At 42.1% G+C, this 22245-nt stretch overlaps 1 protein-coding gene across 1 annotated transcript in view; it reads left to right on the forward strand.

The window, feature by feature from the left end:
* Positions 1 to 22245, forward strand: part of LOC145391342 (tetratricopeptide repeat protein 28) — a 201905-nt gene that overhangs the window by 126220 nt on the left and 53440 nt on the right. Inside the window, exons 4-5 of the mRNA XM_080265941.1 lie at positions 8914 to 9140; positions 13620 to 13824. Coding sequence (XP_080122067.1) covers positions 8914 to 9140; positions 13620 to 13824 — 432 coding nt within the window. The remainder of the gene's footprint in view (positions 1 to 8913; positions 9141 to 13619; positions 13825 to 22245) is intronic.

A 22245-nucleotide genomic window follows, 5' to 3' on the forward strand; every position in this document is an offset into this window, starting at 1 on the left:
ACTCTTTCAATTTGCATTTCTCACAAAAACTGAATAAAATCATCTGGTAGCAATAAGGATCAAGTACAAGAAAAAAAAAAGTCACGGGATTCAAGAACTTCAGTCATCCACCCATGCATCCAGCCAAGGTCCACTTCTCACTGGACTTTGCATCCATTCATCCATCATCCGATCCTTTTCTCTCCTAGCATGAGCACAGGCGAAGGTAACCAAACTCACTTGCACCTGAGTGGCATTATGTGGGCAATAAACCCCAACCACTCCCCAGATGCAAACCCTCTCAGGTTCCATCCGGTTGGAACACCTTAACCCACTAGACCATCAGATGTCATTTGGTAATATGGTTGCCTCCCTAGCGAAGGAAATATTGTCCTGGTGTACAGTAAGCCATTCGGTTTGTCACTCAGTCTAGGGTTACCTGAAAGTAGCTCTATATCAAGTGAGTGGATGGCGGCCGCCCCCACCTACCATAAAGAACTTAATATAGTCGTTATTAAGGGCCCGTATGCAGATATTTAAGCTGATTATATTTTGCTGTCACACATAAAGAACATTATCTTGAATATAATTTGTTGTACGTACAGTAGAGTGTATAGATAGGGGGACGTGTGCATAATAACCTTTTGATCAACTTGAATTTAATTTGTTTCCATCTCTTCTCTTCTGTCTATCTATCTGTCTATCTAGATATCTATTTATCCACGTTTGACAGTCTGTTTCTGCAGAGAGAGAGAGAGAGAGAGAGAGAGAAAGAGAGAGAGAGAGAGAGAGGGGGGGGAGAGAGAGAGGGAGAGAGAATTGTGTTGGGGTGTAGGATAGGATGAAGAAATTCCTGTTGCTCTTCAGTAATTCAAATTAAAGTAGAGATTACTTCCCCTCGACTTACCACCACCTTCCTCCAACTCGTAACCCCCCCCCCTCTCTCTCTCTCTCTCTCTTTCTCTCAGATATTTGTCATTTTGTAGCATTTCCAATAGCTCAGTGGCAGAATAATACTCTGACTCTGCATCCTTTCCATAGCATTTCTTCTTGACTAGCACCTTACCCTAGTGTTAATCTGTCGTCATAACTAAGTATTCGAGATGAAGATAAGGTAGTTTAAAGTATATAGTCCGTTTGTTTTCATGTGACAACCCTCCCGAACCCCTTGCAGCTCAGTTGATGGCCAAGAATAGTCAGACTGGAGGGTTGATTTGACTAGTAACCAAGGAGAATCGTTTCAACCTCTTAACAGAGGCTCATCGAATTTCATGGAACTACGATATCGTATTTGTGACCCTGTGCCGGCAGGTGAACAGCAGCCGACTATCCTCTCTTCACTTCAGCTTGGCACAGAATTACCGTCTCTCCGTCTTGAATGCCAAGCTGAAGCAAGCGATCACTTGAGTAGGATGCTGGTCACGAAAAATTGTGATGGCGAGGATGTACAATAAAACCCACAGCTTTACCTCTTCTCTGCCAGTGAGCCTCGTGAAATAGGCTGCATAAGGAAGAAAATCTGTGCCAGGTTATGGTAAAGGAAGTATAGGAATTACAAGGTGGTCCGTAAATAGCACTCCGCTAGAAACTCACCCGGGGGTATATTATGTGCTGCTAGGACGGCTCAGTGTTCTGGTGTGGGCGTGGATATGAGAGTATTCAAGATGAATGTATGGCAGTTTTAGGCCAGTGTTTAAATGAAGCGAAAATGATAAGGTAGAAGTGCAAAGGGGCTACTGTACTGCAAGGTTAGCTCAGTCTGCGAGTGTGGGTGTGGAAGTGAGAGTATTGAAGATGAAGCTATGATAAATTGAGGCCAAGTTAAGGTGAAACGTGAACAGTCAGGAAGAAGTGCTAGAGAGTGTACTCATTCAGCTCTCAATTTTCTCCCCGCTCCGCCTCAAGCAAACTCGATCCCTTGGTAACTTGCTTGGTCTCGTGGCAACCTGTTCAACACCCAACAGCTTGCCACTGGTGCTTCAACCCGTAACCATTCCAGGTGGTAACTTATTTATTTAGTAAGGAGAAAATATTTAATTTCTGTGTGTGTGTGTGTGTGTGTGTGTGTGTGTGTGTGTGTGTGTGTGTGTGTGTGTGTGTGTGTGTGTGTAAGGCAAATATAGTCTAAGACGAATTCAGTGTAAGGCAAATTCAGAGTAAGACAAATTTAGCATAAGACAGATTCAGGATGAAATAAATTATGTGTAAGGCAAACTTAATATAAGGCTAAAGTAGTAAAAGGCAAATCCAGTAAGTCCAGTTAAGTATATGGCGAATTCAGTATAAGGTAAAGTCAGTATAAGGCAAGTTTAGTATATAAGGTAGTATAAGTCAATATAAGGCAAGTTTAGTATAAGTCAGTATAAGGCAGGTGTAGTAGTATCAGACAGTATAGGGCAAGTTTAGTATAAGGTAGTATAAGTCAATATAAGGCAAGTGTAGTATAAGTCAGTATAAGGCAAGTTTAGTATAAGTCAGTATAAGGCAGGAGTAGTATCAGACAATATAAGGCAAGTTTAGTATAAGGTAGTATAAGTCAAATTCCTTCATAGAAGCCTGGGCAACTTCACATAGGATGCTTTGGCAACTTCAGGCTGCCTTGAGCTGGGTTAGATAAGCCACTTGTTCTTTACTAATGAATAAGGCCAACCCTTACAAGCTTAGGGGTCGTTGTATTTACATGCATACAGCGGGGGACAGAAGTTCGCCCAGTGACTCGTATTCTCTGTGGCTTTGGAGATTTCACCAAACACTTTCCTTGGCGATTTATTCTGCATTGTATACTCCTCAGTAACCTTCTCTGTATTCTTAATGGAAACTTCTGCATTGTATACAACTCAGTAGCCTCCTCTGTGTATACACCTCAGTAGCTTCCTTTGTGTATACCGTACACCTCAGTAGCCTCCTCTGTGTTCTTAATAGAAACGATGTCAATAATAAAATGATATAAACAACACACAAGAGCATAAGAAAAAGAGGTGAAATATTGCCGAGCTTATCTCAGTTTGGTAATGTTAGCCAGAAGAGGAAAGAAAGAAGTAGAAGAGGAGAAACATTACCAAGTTTCTCTCAGCTTAGGAATATTAGCCAGCAGACGAAAGTGAAAAACAGGAGGGAAACAGTAGGCGAACTTTTGTATATGTGGGGAGAGAAACATACGAAACCTATCTCAGCTGAGGAATATTAGCTAACAGAGGAATTTCAGAAGTAGAAAAGGTGGAATGTTACCAAGCGTCTCTCAGCTGAGGAAGTTAGAATGAAAAGTGGAAGAGGTGGATCATTGAGCCGTATTTTAAGTGGCATAGGAGGCTTGGCAGCACATCTTTCTTAGCGATTTACGCTACACATTACACCTGAACATTCTCTTGCATGATGTTTACTTAGTTATAATATCGACTGAGTTTGCATCAGTAACCTAACAAGAGAATATGGAGGCTTAATATCCGAAACAAATTGCTATGGATGAGGTGCCACGAAGCCTTCCATGCTACCTAGAATGCGACTAATGCAAACTTTTGTCCCCTACTGTAAAAGCAGGGGGAGGAAACTATTATCATGCGCACCGTGATCATGCAGAGATGCTCACACTGCACAGTAATGCTCTCATACTGTGCGCCAACTATGCATACTTAGTCGCAGTTGCTGGAGCCAAATTAGCCTACACTCATTCCGGGACGAACAGTTACATTGTTGAACTTGACGCACATTCCAGAATACTCATCATCATCATTATTATTATTATTATTATTATTATTATTATTATTATTATGATTATTATCATCATCATCATCATCATCATCATCACCGCCAACTTATTTCAGTTATAATTATATACAGTATTTATGGTGTGGGTGGGATTCAGAAACATGAAAAAGGAAAACACACACACACACACACACACACACACACACACACACACACACACACATATCCTGCTCCTCCTCCTCCTCATCATCATCATCATCATCCAGTCCGTAAGTTTACATTTTTCTTTTAGGACTTAATGCTATGATCGTGCTTGTCATTATTAAGAGGGAAAAAAATGGTCCAAAATTTCCCCTTATAATCTCCTGTATCGATACAATTTCCTTGTCGGTGTCAGTTCATTGCAAAAACTATAAATATAATATAATCCGCTAAGTAAATTGGACGATAATGCAAAGAGTAATTAGCCGAGAGGAAAAACAAACGCAGCCTCTGAACAAAAACGCGGCCTCTGCGCATGAGCTGTATGTATAAGCTCTCATAAGCTTAAGTATACGCTTTTCACTTTAACTTGTCCTAAAATTGCCATCTCTTCATCTTAAATGCTGAGTTGTAACAGTAGATTAACATAAAGATATGGTACTAGTCACGTAGAATGGTAATAGAAATGCTGCTGAGCCTATAACAAAAGACTAAAATGTGGTGGTCGTAACGAAGAGGTACTCTGGAAAGGATGTATAACCAGTAACAAAGGTAAATACTAGAATATGATACTAGTCACAGAAATGTGCTCAGAAAGGATGTTGAGTCATAACACTATTTATTTATTTATATATTTATTTTCCTTATCAGAGCAACGTGAAGATGTTGAGTCATAACACTGTACGGTATCTGTTTATTTATATATATACTGATTTTCTCTGTCAGAACAACGTGAAATGATTTGCCTAGGGACAAAAATCTGGGCCATGTCCAGATGAAAAACCTTTTGTGTATTAGACAAACGAATCGCCTCCATGTCACTCTGTCCTTTGCCATCAGGCTGCCATAATTTCACCCCTACACACCTGTCTCATATATATATATATATATATATATATATATATATATATATATATATATACCTCTCCACCTCATCTCTCAATCTCATTCTCGGTTCCACCCCCCCTTCCCTGTCCCCCCCTCCACCTCACTCACATACACTCTCATGATCAGTCTCTCGTTTTACATTATCTCAACAAGACCAAACAATATCAGAGAATTTTTCCTGTTGCTTTCCAGCGTATTCACATTAACACGATTGCTCCCCTTCACTTCAATATTTGTCTGTCTGTCTGTCTCCGTGTAACTCCACATGCCTCTCTCAGATAACTAGTTTATCGAGAACTTAAAAAAAGAAAAAAAAAAACAAGTAACGGGTATAATAGAGTTTGAAAAATAGAGGGAACTGATATTATAGAGCTTAAAAAATAAAGCCACCGAAGAGAAGAGAAAGAAAGGTAAAGATAACGATTATAAGAGAGCTTGAAAATTAAGCATTTGTAATAGCTGAAACCCCAGGCTCATCTAGACTTGAACCCGGTGAACTTCAGGCTTAAGTTGCCCTTCTGCGGTCCACTATCCTTCTTTCGGGGGATAGGGAAGTAGTTAAGGGACGTTTGTACTATCAGGCAGCAGAACCACCTGGCTATGACAGTGCCACTACGCGAAAGCGTCCCTCTCCAGCACCAAACTCAGAATAACAGATGTAACTTCTTTAAAAAGAATAACGGAAATAACGTAAGGGAGGCTGAAAAAACAAAAATAACGGATATAATCGCCCGACAACAGTTATAACGGTTTCTGAAGGGTCCCCCAACGTAATGATTCAAAGCGCTGAACTCTTAAACACGACCGAACCATAATAATAACAGTTCCCTGACAGTATGTTATGGCCAGCAGTCCTCGTTGCCCCGTTCCGTCTCTTCATCTTATACGATATCTCGGGATCTTATTGTTTGGCTGAGCGTGTAACATATATATAACGACGCTTCCGGACCCGCTCAGGCGTGCCATGAGTTGGCCTTTGTATTTATAAAGGCTTCTAAGCTTAAGCCATGTATATGAAGGCCATACTCTTCTTACTTCAACTTGGCGGAAGTTTTCATCCTTTTGTTGCTTGTTTCACGTAGCTCAGTGGCAGAAGAAGACCATGCTGCAGATTTACATGCTTTCCATAGCACACCTTCGTGACTAGCCCATGTTCTAGTGTCGGAGTATTGCTGCACCTCGGCGTTCGAGATGGAGAGGTGGCAGTTTTAGGCCAAGTTAACATAAAAAGAACTTGGCACCGTACTATATATATCCATCATCCAATCCTACGTTGCCCCACGAGGAGCGTAGGAGTCCGGGGCTAGGCAGTTGGTCCTGACATTTAAGATGAGAGTGACAAACCCCTGAGTGGCATTACGTGAGCAGTAAACTCCAACCACCCCTTAGATATAAACCTTCACCGGCTTAATCCGATTGGAGCACAATAATTACCCACTAAACCACCAGGCGCCAAAATTTGGTTATATGGTTACCACCCATCGTAGTAAATGGTTTCCTGGTGTTCAGGGAACTATTTGGGATGTCACTCAGTGCAGAGTCACCCACAGGTAGAAGAGGAAAGAATGATGGAAAGAAAGACACAAGAGAGAGTGAAAAGTCACCCGTAGACAGAAAGACGAGGAAAGGCTGAAGGAAAGAAAGACAGAAGATGAAAGGAATATTTGCTCGTTTGTTTTCCCTCATATAGATGCGGTAAAACATCACAGCAGTACTAGGGTCTATATAAAAATTACAAACTTAGAAAAAAAAAAAAAGTGATCTGCAGTATTATCAGTTGTAGCCCCAGCTTTATCTGAAACATGGACCCCGTGGACTGCAGACTGAGCCGCTCTTCTGAAGTCCATCAACCTCCTTTATGGGGATACAGAAGCAGTTGATCCATAATGATAGTTAATTATTGATGCATAATGATAGTTAATTATTATGGAAACTTGTTTGTAGCAAAAAATGATTAGGATCCCTAATCCTTTCATGATCGGGGCAACTGTAGTATTGTACTGCAACTAACGCCAGACGATTTTATTTAGCAGAGAGCATGTCATGGGTACCTAGATATTAATGTTGTTACTCCTCAAGCCTCTCATGGTCGGGACAACTCTAGTATTCTCTTGCAGCCAGCGCCACGCGATCATATTCGGTTTAGAGTGTGGATGCTGTACCTAAAACTCTCTCGAGGTAGGGAAACCTAATATTGGATTCTAGTCAGCACCAAACGGCTTTCTTCAGCTGCGAGTGAGCCCCAGGAGCCTGAGGGTGTTAATATTGCTTCCCTTAACCTTTTCATGATCGGGACAACTCTAGTACATGTTCCAGCTGAGAGTGTTAATAAGTACGATCCTTGGACTTAATAACGTGATGTAGGCCAGACAATAGCGAGGTCAGGCTAGTTTCCAGCCACTCCCTTGCACGCCCTGGATTGCTTTCACCTGAGGGAACTGGGCCACTTCTACAATTTGAATACTAATCAATGAATGCATGAGGTGGGGATGAGTCTCCTTGGTTGCTGCAGTTGGTTTGTTTTCACATGACGGAACTGGGTCACTCCCACAGTTTCAGTGTTAAATCGTGGTTGCATAAAATTCGATCAGCCTTAGTTACGAGGTGGAAATGAGTCTCCTTGGTCACTGTAGACAGTTAATTTTCATTTGACGGAAGTGGGTGACTCACTCCTTCCATGCCCTGGTTTGCTTTCACCTGGCGGGACTGGGTCACACCACAACTTGAATGTTAAATTGTGGTTGCATGAAATTCCATGAGCTATGGCTATGAGGTGGGAGGAAGTCTCCATGGATACTATCGGTTTGTTTTCAACTGAGGGAACTGTGCCACTCCTACCATGGAGAGGTGAGGAAGCAGGCAGTAATCACTTCTCAAGCCACTCTCACTTACCCCTTGTAGTCGGTTTGTTTTCACGTGGCAGAACTTAATTACTCCCACGACGCCATCAGTCTCTGTCTCAGGCCAAGCGCTGTAATCCCGTAAGGGACGGTCACTAACGAATCGCCTCCATGTCACCCTTTTCTCCGCCATCAGGCTGCCTTCCCTCCAGCTCACACCCTCCCCTCTCGTATATCTTCCGACCACATCGCCATCACATCCCTGAGGGACTCGCAATTATCCTCTCCAAAGTTCCACATCCACCGTTTCTTTCCAGAGTAACACTAGAATGTGATGATAGTCACGAAGATGTGCTGTGGAAAAAATGCTGAGCAGTATAGTATTGTCATTTGCTGTCGTTAGCCACATGAAAAAAGCTGCAAAAGTTCGAAAAACTGAAGCGAAATTTTGACTCTGCCTATACGAGTAGTCTTTACCATGGCTGTTACTATGTGTGGTGAGAGAGAGAGAGAGAGAGAGAGAGAGAGAATGTGTGTGTGTGTGTGTGTGTGTGTGTGTGTGTGTGTGTGTGTGTGTGTGTGTGTGTGTGTGTGCCTATCACATACGAGTATATTTCTGTTATTTATCTGTCTGCTAGATTGTCGTGCAAGCTATATCTGGTACCTGTTTGTGGTTGAGTGAATACTGTAGAGCCTTACACACACACACACACACACACACACACACACACACACACACACACACACACACACACACACACACACACACACACACACACACACACACACACACACACACACACACACACACACACACACACACACACACACACACACACACACACACACACACACACACACACACACACACACACACACACACAGCTGAGTATAGTATTTATGAACTAGAGTGCTTGTGTTGCTGTCCGCTTAACCAGTTGTTATTAGATTACAGACTTCATTTTATATTTTGCTCGCTTTACCATTCATTTTTATTTATTTTTAATTCCCACGCCTTTCTTCATTTATTCCTCAATTTTTTTATTTTACTCGCAATATCGTTCGTTGTTATTTGATATTTCTATGCCTTTCTTATTATTTTTTTTCCGTCATTTTTAGTTACTCCATTTGCTTTCCTGTCTTCACATTCCTTTTTTTAATTGTGTGTGTGTGTGTGTGTGTGTGTGTGTGTGTGTGTGTGTGTGTGTGTGTGTGTGTAATATTATGCCAATACAGCAATAATAAAGACTGATTAATTTACAAACACAATTAATCATCCTTCCTCCCCCTCTTTCTACAGCCACCCTGGAGCCCACCTATCGACAGCTGCAGACGATGAGGTTAGACAAAAGCCCCTTCGTCATCATCTCCGTCATAGGGCAGGAGCTGCTGGCTGCGGGTCACTACGCTGCTGCTGTTGTCGTCCTCGAGTCGGCCCTCAAGATCGGCACATGTTCCTTGAAGCTGAGAGGTTCCGTGTTCTCAGCGCTGTCTTCCGCCTACTGGGCACTCAATTCACTCGATAAGGTAATAACTTTCCTCTTCCCTTTCTTAGTCCCATCTCATGGCTAATATTCCTAAGATAAGAGGGGCTTAATATATTTTCGAGTCTTTAGATGATGTACCGACATGATTCCTTCTGGATACCCAGTTCCGCTTTCGTGGTATGGTTGAAACAAAATTTTGCCTTCTCTTTCTGACTTTCCGCTTCACACGTCTTTCAATAATGTACGGTTAGGGACGAGTTTCTCTAATATTGCACCCCTTCTTTTTCTTTTCTTTCGTTCCTGACTAAATATTCCTTGAATCTGCCCTGAAGATTGGTACACATTCCGTAAGAGTAGAGGTTGGACTGTCTTTCGCGTACTGGACACGCAGTTCACTCGACAAGGTATAGTCAGAAATATTTCACTTCTTTTTATTGTCGTTTCCTAATATTGCTAACATGAAAGAGCCTTGGTATGTATTTTATACTTCGTCTTTCTTACTTTCCTTTGCTGGTTGATGTTCCTTGGATGAGTGTGGTGTGGTATGTTTTCGACCAATACGAGTCACTTCTTACTTTCCAGTGTTGGATAACATTCCCTCTGCGCCGTAATGTTCCTTCTCTTTCTCACTTCCCTCTACTGGCTGAGAAAGGATTTGTGTTTCTCTCGTAACACATTATTTTCCAGTTGTGAATTAGGCGCATTGGAATCGTATGTCACAATTCCAATTTAAAGATGACTGCATCACTTTCCTTCTATCCACTTTAAACATCTTTCATTTGTGTGTGTGTTTGTATATATGTTGGCTATAATTTATGTCATGTGCACTCACAGATGGAATATTGCTAACCGTTGTGGTATGGATGTGGAGAGGTTGCATTAAAACAACTATACAATATTCAGAATAAAGCTTTTAGAATTATTGCAAATGCTCGGACGAAGTCACATCCATTGTGCCACCTCTCCATGTCTTCCCTCTTGCAACACAGGCATCTGGTAGCGCTCATGACTGGACTGTCACACTGCCATATTGCAGAACTTCTGCCTGTCAGAGTTCTTTTGTTCCCCAAGCTGCAACTCTTTGGAACTCGTTTCCCCAGAGAGTTTCTCCCCAGACTTCAACCTACAGTTGTTCAAGTCCAACTGTTAAAGATTTTCTATAAATGGAAGACACCTGAAATCTGGTGTATGATTTTTAAATTCATTTGTTTTTCCTTCCTCTGCTCCGTTTAAAAAAATGTGTGTGTGTGTGTGTGTGTGTGTGTGTGTGTGTGTGTGTGTGTGTGTTTCCACCCATTTTAACATCTTGCATTATATTTTTCTTCCTACTTCGTCCTTCTTCCAGCTGCCACTGCAAGAAAGTTTTTGCGAGTGTGCACATGCATCATCGTCTGCATGGCTGCGTTCTTATATTCCCCCAGTTTTCCGTCTGTTTCTCTCATATTATCCTCCCTCATAAAAGCGTCTTCCTCTTTCCTCTTTTCATAGCCCATATTTTATTTATTTGTATTTTTTTGTCTCATTTCCCCTCTCTCTCCATTCCTTTTTTTTCAGAGTTCTTTTTCTTCCCATTTGTTTTTATAATGTCCCCATCTTTTTGCCTTTTCACCTCACCTATTACCCAGTTTCACCTTCCTCCTCATTACAGTTTATTTTAATATCGTCTAGTACTGGAGAGGGACGCTTTCACCTGGTGGCACTGATATAACGGGGCGGCTACGCAGGCTGTTTGATGGTGGACTGCAGGAGAAGGGCTATGTACCTGCAGTCCACTGTGTTTACGTTTGAGATGATCCTGTGGCCACAACGACAAAAATAAAAACTCCTCTATATTCTCTTCATTCATCTTTTTTATCTTACTCTACTCCGTTCATCATATTCATCACTCCCCCTCTAAGCGCCCTATTCATCTTACACATCATTTCCACCCCACAGCGCCCCATTCATCTCACTCATCATTTCCATCCCACAGCGCCCTATTCATCTCACTCATCATTTCCATCCTACAGTGCCCCATTCATCTTACTCATCATTTCCACCCCACAGCGCCCTATTCATCTCACTCATCATTTCCATCCTACAGTGCCCCATTCGTCTTATCCATCACTCCCCTTCCTCTTAGTACGCTATTCATGTTATTCATCAGTCCCCTTCCTCAGTGTCCATTCATCTTCCTTTTATTTCTTACACCCCAAAAAAATTTACACGCACGCACGCACGCACGCACGCACACGCACACACACACACACACACACACACACACACACACACACACACACACACACACACACACACACACACACACACACACACACACACACACACACACACACACACACACACACACACACACACACACACACACACACACACACACACACACACACACACACACACACACACACACACACACACACACACACACACACACACACACACACACACACACACACACACACACACACACACACACACACACACACACACACACACACACACACACACACACACACACACACACACACACACACACACACACACACACACACACACACACACACACACACACACACACACACACACACACACACACACACACACACACACACACACACACACACACACACACACACACACACACACACACACACACACACACACACACACACACACACACACACACACACACACACACACACACACACACACACACACACACACACACACACACACACACACACACACACACACACACACACACACACACACACACACACACACACACACACACACACACACACACACACACACACACACACACACACACACACACACACACACACACACACACACACACACACACACACACACACACACACACACACACACACACACACACACACACACACACACACACACACACACACACACACACACACACACACACACACACACACACACACACACTGCTTGGTTGCCCTCACCACAAAAACTGGGCACAAGCTCTCTCTAATCCCGACGTAGAGAGAGGCTTGGCTGTGCGGACAGGTGTATTGTGACCACGACGCCCGACCCACCCATGCGAAACACAGCCGAAAAATACTCATACAGGATACAGAATTAAGCGTTCTCTTTTTTAAATTCTTTCTCGTACCAGACTATTTTATTCACCTCAGGAAAAGCCCCGTGTTTTGACCCCACTTGAGCTAGAAAAGTCTTCCCTAAGCTGAATAAAATCGTCTAGAGATGGTAAGAATTTAAAAGGAAATCCCGTCGTGAATGGGCTAAGCCGTCAAAACAGATGACCTACTCTTTTTTTTTTTTCCTACTTGTTGTTACCAGACGATTTTCTTCAGGTGTATTGTTACTACCACACCCTACCCACCCATGCTAAGCATCGGCGAAAAATACTCCTACACCGATGCTGATGTATATATATTTTTTTACTCGTGCTATATCCGGACGCTTTTATTCTCGGGAGAGGCTTTTGGTAATGGAGGGTTGCGGTTATCCGTCATTTTATCCCTTGCTGTTTCTACACGGTTATTACTCACTAGAGACTTTCCGTCCTGAAGAGTTACAGATTGCCTTCCTTCTTATAGTGTTCGCCGTACCTCCAGACGATTTTATTCAAGGGTACCTTTTCGAGATGGAAGGGTCAGTGAATTGAGAGGGTTTTTCCTTAGTTTGATAAGATCGTTCAGCAGTAACTGGGCAAAAAAAAAAGAAAAAAAGAATCATTAAAATCAATCCACTGCCTCTAGGCGATTTTATTCATGTGTATTTTGACCACGACGCCTAAGTGTCACATGCGAAACAGCCGAAAAGATACTTACAGAATGATCTAGTGGTAATCTCAAGTCCGATGACGCATTTCCCATTTTTTTTTTTTAGTTTTGCTGCAGTTGAGCGGTTTTATCCAACATAGGAAAGGAAGTGTGTGTGTGTGTGTGAGAGAGACAGAGAGAGAGAGAGAGAGAGAGAGAGAGAGAGAGATGGGGTGGAAGAGAAACCGAGAGAGAGAGACAGACAGAACCCCATCAAAAAACATGCATCTACTTAGAGGACACATTTCATTGGCTTATCTGTATAAAGGGGACAAACTCAGAGGTCATAAGGAGTGATGTATGTACAGATTACTTCGCTTTAGAGGCAGATATGCAAAAGATGTATGTGGAGAAGCAGAACGTAAGGGAAATTTTAGTCTTTCCAGTAACAATAGGATTTTGTGTATACCCAGACATGAGCTTCTCATTTAGAAGAGATGCTTGTATACGAAGCCGCATAGGATCGTAGCATCTTTTTCTCAGCGAGTTGTTCGATATAGTATTCATATATAACATACAAGAGAATATTGATAAGTACGGTTATGCCAATATCCTTCTTTTTCTCATTTCCAGTGCAGGCGGCGCCTATCATTCGTCAGAATTAGCTTAAACACGTTAGCATTATCTGTCTATATATCCTGTGTTTTTTTGTGTGTGTTTATAAATCAAATCTACTTATCTGTCTTCTACAGGCGGTCTCGTACATGCAACAAGACCTAGCCGTGGCAAAATCCCTGGGCGACATCGCAGGGGAGTGCCGGGCCCACGGTAACCTAGGCAGTGCGTACTTCAGCAAGGGCAACTACAAAGAGGCGCTCACTTCACACAGATACCAGCTCGTCCTCGCCATGAAGTGCAAAGACACCCAGGCAGCAGCGTCCGCCCTCACCAGCCTCGGTAAGTACATAATATATAGCAAGATTTTTTTTTCCTTTCTGGTAAATCTTCTTGTGTTGCAAAAATTATGCTAGATGGATGAATTATTTACAGCTGCCAACAAAAATACTGATCCACTTCACAGCTGTGAAAAAAAAGAAAGTCGTCCGTATTCAGAGTGGCATAGGAGGCTTCGTAACAACTCTGCTAAAGCGATTTATTTTGTATATTACACCTCTTGTAAGCTAATAGTATCGTGTTCATATCAACATCATTTGCATCAGCGTCAGACATGAGGATATTGTGCGAACTAAATCGCTACTGAAAAGATTTTAACGGATTCTCCATAACCTCATAGAATACTCCCCTGTACAGTTGCGGACATAAATAGTGATCCAGTTCAAATTAAGCTGTTGCTTTCGAGGCTGTGATTTTATTATGACAGTGATGAAGACTATACAACGGCTTTACATCTATTATATTGGCCTGCTTCGTGACTAGCATCACATTTTAATCTCCCGTTACAACTCAGCAGTCAGAATGGAGAGAGGGATCTTAGGCCAAGTCCGAGTAAAAGCAATATAGCACAATTTAAAGTTCGTATTTTTTCGTATCATCCCTATGCCACATTTAGTCAGTCCATTTTCGAACTTGCCAGGCCATGAAAGTGATGAAGTTGAGACAAATTACTCAGGTTACAAAAATGGAAAGTTGATGTTTATGACGGGAGAGGCGACGGGTTGGATGTTTCTAGAGTTGATGCCTATATTACAGAAGTGATGTATTTACTGGCGATGTTTATGGACTTGTTTATAGAGGTGATGTACGGGATGTTGATGTATATGACGTTAGTGGTAATGTCTTGATTTTTGACAGTAGGGGTGATGATTGGGTTGTTATATAGGCGACGTTTATATTTTAAATGAAGTTTATCCTGACGATGTTTACAGAGATGTTTATCGAGATGATGAACGGGATGGTGAATTTTATGGCAGTAGGACGCTTATTTGGGTTTCTTTGAAGATTTCGTAACACATCCTTCTTAGCGATTTATTCTGCTCATTGCACTCAGAATCCTCTAGCATGTTAATGATGCAAAGTATGTTTATTATTAAACTGATATGGATTAAATGAACGAAAAGGATAAAGGTGTAATGTGGAAAATAAATCGCTCAGGAGAAGGTGCCACAAGTCGACGCAGAAAATATCGTTAATGATTAAGGTGTGATATACAAATCGCTAAGGACGAGGTGCGCGCAGCCTTCCACGCCGTGCACAATGCGGCGATGTCTCAGGCAGAATAGACAATGGCCAGCCTGGCATTAATTATTTACAATGCAACTCCACTGCTGATAAATCCCGAGAGAGCCGTAGGATAAGCAAAAATTGTATGCCGCTTATTTTCACTGTCATAAATACAGTGAAGTCGCGACGGTGATGGGGAGAAGCGAGGCGGCACCGTAGTTGAGTGACATTACAATGACCCTCCGTCTGAGAAGAACAGTGTTTGTATATTGCTACGGCTAACGTCATGTTACACGGAAAAATTAGGAAGGAGAGAGAGAGAGAGAGAGAGAGAGAGAGAGAGAGAGAGAGAGAGTCTAAGTGGTTACCCTTGTCCCTGGATGTATTGTGATTCCCTACGGCCTGCATCTCATAAACATCCTCATCTCCACGATGCCTGTTTTATTTTTTTTATTTGTAAGTAATACTCAGGTTGCTATGATACTCCAGCAATGTCTAATCATCTGGCGTTAAGTGGGACAGAATAATGAAGTTGTTCCGACTATATGAGAGGGTGACAAAACTGCAAATACGACTTTTATGCATACTACTTCCAGACGATTTTCTTTAACTTATGAAAGATCTCTAAAGGGGTTAAGTAAGGCTGTATCTAACCTCTCTAGTTCGAAGAATCTGTCCTAAGCTGAATAAACTCCTCAGGATATAGCAGTACAGTATACAATTCATCATGGTAGTGAGGGAGGTAAATATAGAGTATTCCACACCATCACCAAAGTACTCCACACCATCACCACCATCACCAAAGTACTCCACACCATCACCACCATCACCAAAGTACTCCATACCATCACCATCAAAGTACTCCACACCACCACCATCACCATCAAAGCACTCCACACCACCATCATCACCACCACCAAAACACTCCATGACTACCACCATCACCACAGTGCTCCACACCACCACACCACTATCAAAGTACTCCATCGTCATCACCAACACCACTACCACAGTTCTCCACCATCACCACCACCACCAAAATACTCACTGGAAGGCCAAAGATTAGAGTTAAATAAATCCAGGAACTTTACAATTATGCAGCATTTTCGGAGCAATCGTATGGACATCTTCACTCGCTAACTGGGAGTGTTCAAATTTATGCCCGTGTTGATGTAAAAGAGAATAATAAATCGCAAACGAATAGGTGCCACGATATGTGTTGCTGTAAAAGAGGCAAGTAATAAAATAAATAAACTACTCATATACTCGTGCAATGCAAACAGGATTATTCATACTGGTTCCGTTTTGAGATGATTGTAGGAGCCATTTGTAGATGATTCCAGTGGTTGAGAAACTCCGTAACAACGCTTCCCTAGTGATTAATTTTGCACTTTATACCTCATTATCCACTGGTGAGTTATCATGCAAACTATGTCCATATTAAAACGGTATAACTAACATACAAGAGGATGTTAACATGCAATATACAAAATAAATCGGTAGGAAAAAGTTGCTACGAAGCCCTCTCTGCTACCAGGTATAAATGCAATATTTTATGGGTCTGTTGATGTAAACGAGGCAATTAATAAGCCACTCAGAAAACCGACCTAACAAAGCAATATTATTTATACTGGTCCCATTTGTAGATGAGTGAGGGAGCTTGCTGTAGCAGTGATAATTCTGAAAGTTTCGTAACACCTCTTCCTGAGCCATTTATTCTTCACGTAGCCCGTCACTTCCTTCTAGTATGTTATTAAAGCAAACTACGTCGATGTTACACCGACATATGTAACACAAAAGTTTATTAACGTGTACCATGCAAAATAAATCGCTTAGGGAGAGATATTACGGTTTGTCACATGAAAACTGGGTTATGGTAAGACGAACAGATGCTTGCAGAGGTCGCCAGACAAACGCAAATAATTTCACATCTGTTACATCACTTCAAGAGGTTTTTCTGAATAAAAGCGTCAGACAGCAGCGAGAATAATAATAATAATAATAATCATCATCATAATAATAGTGATGATAATAAACACTGTAGCCTAGATAATATCATTTTTTTTTTCTAAAACATCGTATAACAAACAAGAGTACGATATACAGGGTAATTCATATATAACGCTCCTCTTTCATTCCACCGGACACTTTCTCGTGTGTTGCAGGGACGACTCAGTCAACTTAGTGTCAAATCTACTTCATATATTCATTTCCTAGTCCCACTGCAACACCCATGCTCACACTAGCAGACAGAGCCAGGTGATTTTTTAGTGGAGCGGGATTCGATTTATAGACCAACCTGTGTTATTCAGTCCGTCATAGCACTAAAAAGATTACTTAAGGAGATTACGTAAGGAGACCCGCAGCATCTGCAAGGAGAGAAAATTGAATAACAACTAATTCAAATCCCATTCCTGACGGACCATATTCATGAGAGACAGTGGAAAAAATAGTAACCATCGTATTTTACCCAAAGCGGTGGACGAGAAAAAAAGAGAAAGAGAGAGAAAAAAAGTCACAGTGGATGTATCACTCGAACATCAGATGTTGCCAAATACGAAGGCTCGAAGATGGAGGGTTGAGACGCACTGGAGCCGTGTGTGTGTGTGTGTGTGTGTGTGTGTGTGTGTGTGTGTGTGTGTGTGTGTGTGTGTTCACACCGGTGTAGGTGGCAAATCATTAGTTGGAAAACCCCTTGCATTTTGGCTACTATGCAATCAAGGACAAAAGTTCTCGTACTGTTCCTCTGTGTTTACCTCACACTTAGGATATGTCCGTCACTTTCCTTCCCTTTGCAGCACATCTCTGAGAATCGACTATAGGCAGAGAAACAGACAAAGTCTCTTTCTCAGCTCGGGAATATTAGCCAGCAGACGAAAGTGACAAACAGTAGGGGGCAAATAATAGACGAACATTTGTATTTGAGGACCAAGAAACATGCCAAGCCTCTCATTTAGGAATATTATCCAACAGAGGAAAGGAGGAAGTAGAAGAGGTAAATATTAAAGTAGAGAAACTTATGAAGCGTCTCTCAGCTGGGAAGTATTAACCAACAGCGGAAAGCGAGTGGAGGAGGCGAAATATTGGCGGAGAAATATATGAGGCTTCTCTCAGCTTAAAAATACAAGTCAAAAAAGGAAAGTGAGGAGCAGATGGGAAATATTATCCAGAAAAACATACCAAGCCTCCTGCTAACTCTGGAATACTAGCCAATAGAGTAAAGTGAGAAGCAGAGACGCATAGTCTACTAAACCTCTCTCAGCTTAGGAATACGAGCTAAAAGAGTAAAGTGGGAAGTAGATGTGGAATATAAGGCAAAGAAACATACCAGCCTCTCAGCTTAGGAATATTGGCTAGAAGAGGAAAGTGAGAAACATGTGAAGTATGCAAAAAAAACATGTAAGACCTTTCTTATCTTAAGGGTATTTGCATGGAGAGGAAAGTGAGAAGTAGATGTTAAATGCTTGGCTGAGAACTATGCCAGACCTTTCTCAGCTTGGAAATAATGGTCAGCAGAGGAAAGTGAGAGGTAGATGAGGTGACATATTTTACAGAACATACCAAGCCTCTACGGGCTTAGGAATGTTAGCCAGCAGAGGAAAGTGAGTAGAAGAGGTGGAATACTTGACTCATATTTGTACCTACGGTCAGAGAAATATAGCAGACGTTTTTCAGCTTAGAAATACGAGTCAGCAAGGGAAAATAAGAAGCGGGTGCCAAGTACAAGACAAACTTCTGTGCCCGACTGTACCAGAAGTAAGGAGAGTAAAAATGTCAACAATACTCCTAATGACAAGTGAATGTCGTTGTTGTTGTGGTGCTGGCCAGTGAGCCCCTGTGTCCTTGCTTATTTGTTTGTTTGAGGTGGTGGTGGTGGTGGTGTGACTTGCTGTGGTGAGGTGGTGGTGATGGTTGTGGTAAGGAGTTTTTTTTTTTTTTTTGTGAGGTTTGGTGATAGTTGTGGCTGTGGTGGTGATTGTCGTTCTAGTGCTGGTAGTGGTGGTGGTGGTGGTAGGGATTGTAGTGCTGATCGTGGTGGTGCTGGTGGTGATTGTGATGTTGAGGAGTGTTGGTGTGGTGGAGATAGTAAAGAATCGATCGATCTTTCTTCATTTGGGGGAACTTCCATCGGCGAAACGGTTAAGCATTATGATGATGGTGTATGAAGATTTATAGTAGTAGTAGTAGTAATAATAATAATAATAATAATAATAATAATAATAACAATAAAGGGGTAAGGGTTATATAATGGTATATGAATAAACGCCAGAGAGTTCCCTATTTGGTATAATGGATTCCCTTGGTGTTATCATGTCATATTGTTATTTTGGGAGTCAGTCTCTCTCTCTCTCTCTCTCTCTCTCTCTCTCTCTCATCCACCTTCTATTGTTTCTCCTATTCGAGTTTTTTCCACTCACTTTTTTTTTTCCTTTACCTTGCTCTGTTCTATTCTTTTCTCAGATTTTCCGTGCCGCTTTTTTGTTTCATTTCTTTTTCTATGTCCACGCAGGCTACAGTTCGTTCACCTTAACTTGTCCAAGATTTTCGTTCTTTTGTGGTTTATTTCCGTAGTTCAGTGACTGAAAAAGATATCACTGCGATTTCATAGCTTCTTCTTATCACTGCTTCGTGACTTGCATTGCTCTAGTGTTAATCTCTTGTTACAGCTTAGGATTCACGACAGAGAGATGGCAATTTTAGGCCGAGTTAAAGGAAAAAGTGTATATCTAAAAGGGTTATAATTTGGTGTTAATTTCTTGTTACAGCTTAGCATTCAAGAGTGAGAGATGTCAGTTTCGGCCACGCTTAAGCAGAAGGGAGAAAAAAGTGTACAGTCCTTTTTAGTCCACTGCGGGAGTGGACATCTTCATTATGGAGTGCTGCAGCCAGAAAACCTTCCGACAGTGGCTTAGGTCAAGTTGGGAGGGGATGTGTGGGGAAAAGATGGGGTGGACGTGAGGTAGTTGGTGTCGTATGTTCGTTTGTGTGTGACAGAAGTTTGTTTTCCTTTCCCAGAATATGACCCGCCGAGTCGATTTACATCAAGGTCCTTATTTAAGTTCTAGGTACGAACAGATTTGTGCAAAGGAGATCCTGTTTAAAAGTCTCGTGGTGAAGCGAAAAGAATAAATATTAAATGGTTTTCCCTGGTCTACTTGCTCACACACACAATCCTCTCATTAACCGGCGCCTCCAACCGAAGCAAGCCACCCCTGAATTTAAGGATTATATTTATAAAGAACTGTAACCAGTTCACAAGATACAAAAAAAAAAGTTTCCTTAACAGTTAACTGTTATCACAGATATTTTTTTTTTTTTTACCTTAGGTGGGGCGTCCACCATCCATTCACTTGATAAATTGTTACCTTCATGTGACTCTACAACGCGTGACAAGCCAAATGGTTTCCTGCAATTCAGGGACAGTTTACTGCATTTCATGGTAACCATATAACTCTGTGTGTGTGTGTGTGTGTGTGTGTGTGTGTGTGTGTGTGTGTGTGTGTGTGTGTGTGTGTGTGTGTGCGCGTGCGTGCATGCAAATGTGCGAGCGCGCGCGCGTTATAAACAGGAATGCAGTGAATGTCTCCAACCTTGAGCGTATACTTGGTGTCCCTCCTCACGTCCATCTACCGTCGACCCCTTGGCTCCTCCAGCACGGAAGCCAGGTCTGTGCAGGGTCAGGTCATGGGGAGATTAGAGGTCAGGTTTTAAGATACCTTGAGGTCATGTCAGGCAGTGTTCTAAAGCTCCTACGTGGAATCACTCTAGTCCCCACTTCCATGTAGCCTTGACACCTTGACTCCAACACGTAAGCCAGGTAGAGGGTCTGGTGGTGTTTGCAGGTCAGGTCACGGGACGCTTTTAGGCCATATTTTAAGATCCGCAAGGTCAGGTCAGACAATGTCCTTATGTTGAAATGCTCAGATCATTACGTCTCCGTAGCCTCTTCCCCTCACTCCTCCGACAAGTAAACCAGGTCGAGGGTTTGGTGATGTTTTGCAGGTCAGGTCATAATATTCTTGGAAGATACAGTCAGTCAGTACTTTGCTCTTTTCAAATCACTTTTAATAGCTGGTGTAAGCTTTTTTGTATTATTTCCGCTAACGAAACCCCGATATTCAACAGAGAAAAGACATACCAAGTATTTTGTTCGAAGTTAAACACGGCAGGTTCAGAGTTGAACCCATGTGGGAACGACTACCTACGGGTTACGTTAAATCAGGAAAGATAAAGTAGGTCATAGGCGTACATAGAAAGGACAGATGACAGGAAGCCTGTTGACCTATAATGTGATTGTCTCTTGGGGACGCAACTGATTGTACTCTAAATCTAACCGACGTGTGTGTTCAGAGCGAAATTTGGCCTGGGATGACGCCAAGGAATTCTGGGGTTGGTCAAGAATAGGTCAGATGATTAAGAAATTTAAGTTAGATATGTCAGATGATCCTTCGTGGTTAATTTGACTGTTGTATAGCTGATGAGTAACTTCGAAACTGAAATGAGAATGCCAAAAGTAATTATTGAGCGAAAAATAGCATTCCATGAGAGAAAAATGAAAAGTTGCAAAAAGAAGTGAAAAGGTGAAGGAAAAGATGGGAGAAAGATAAGGGAGGGAGAAATATGAGGAAGGGAGAAAGAGATGAAGCAAGGATAGGACAGAGATAAGGAAGGGAGGAGAGGGAGGGAGAAAAGGGGGGGAGGGAGATATGAGGGAGCCATGGGGAGAGAATAGAGGAGGGAGGAGAGAGGGAGAGAGGTGAGTGGATAGTTTATGGTAGGGGATGGGAGAACAATGGACAGACCAGGAGTGGGATTCACAAAAGTATTTAAGGTTGGCTTCACGTGGTGGCACCGATGCAAATGAACGACTCCTTTTCCCGGTTATACAAACGTCCTTCATATTCCTACTTATCCCCCTAAAGGAGGTTGGTGAACTGCAGGAAGAGGGCAACTTCCATCCACCTTAATTAGGCACAAAAGTGACATTTCTCCATCCTGAAATCCGAGCTTTTTCATGATATTAACACTAGAATATGATGAGAATCACGAAGAGGTGCTATGGAATGGAAATATAACCCAACCCTAGCGTCACGCGCACCTGTGTGGCATTATGTGAACACGAAGCCCCAATCATCTCTCAGATATAAACCCATGAGGGCCTCACCTGGTAGGAGCGCCTTAATCTGTTAGGCCACC

Source organism: Coenobita brevimanus, chromosome 18, assembly GCF_032717465.1.
Source record: "Coenobita brevimanus isolate Jiangsu-jjx chromosome 18, ASM3271746v2, whole genome shotgun sequence".
In the NCBI taxonomy this organism is placed as follows: Eukaryota; Metazoa; Arthropoda; class Malacostraca; order Decapoda; family Coenobitidae; genus Coenobita; species Coenobita brevimanus.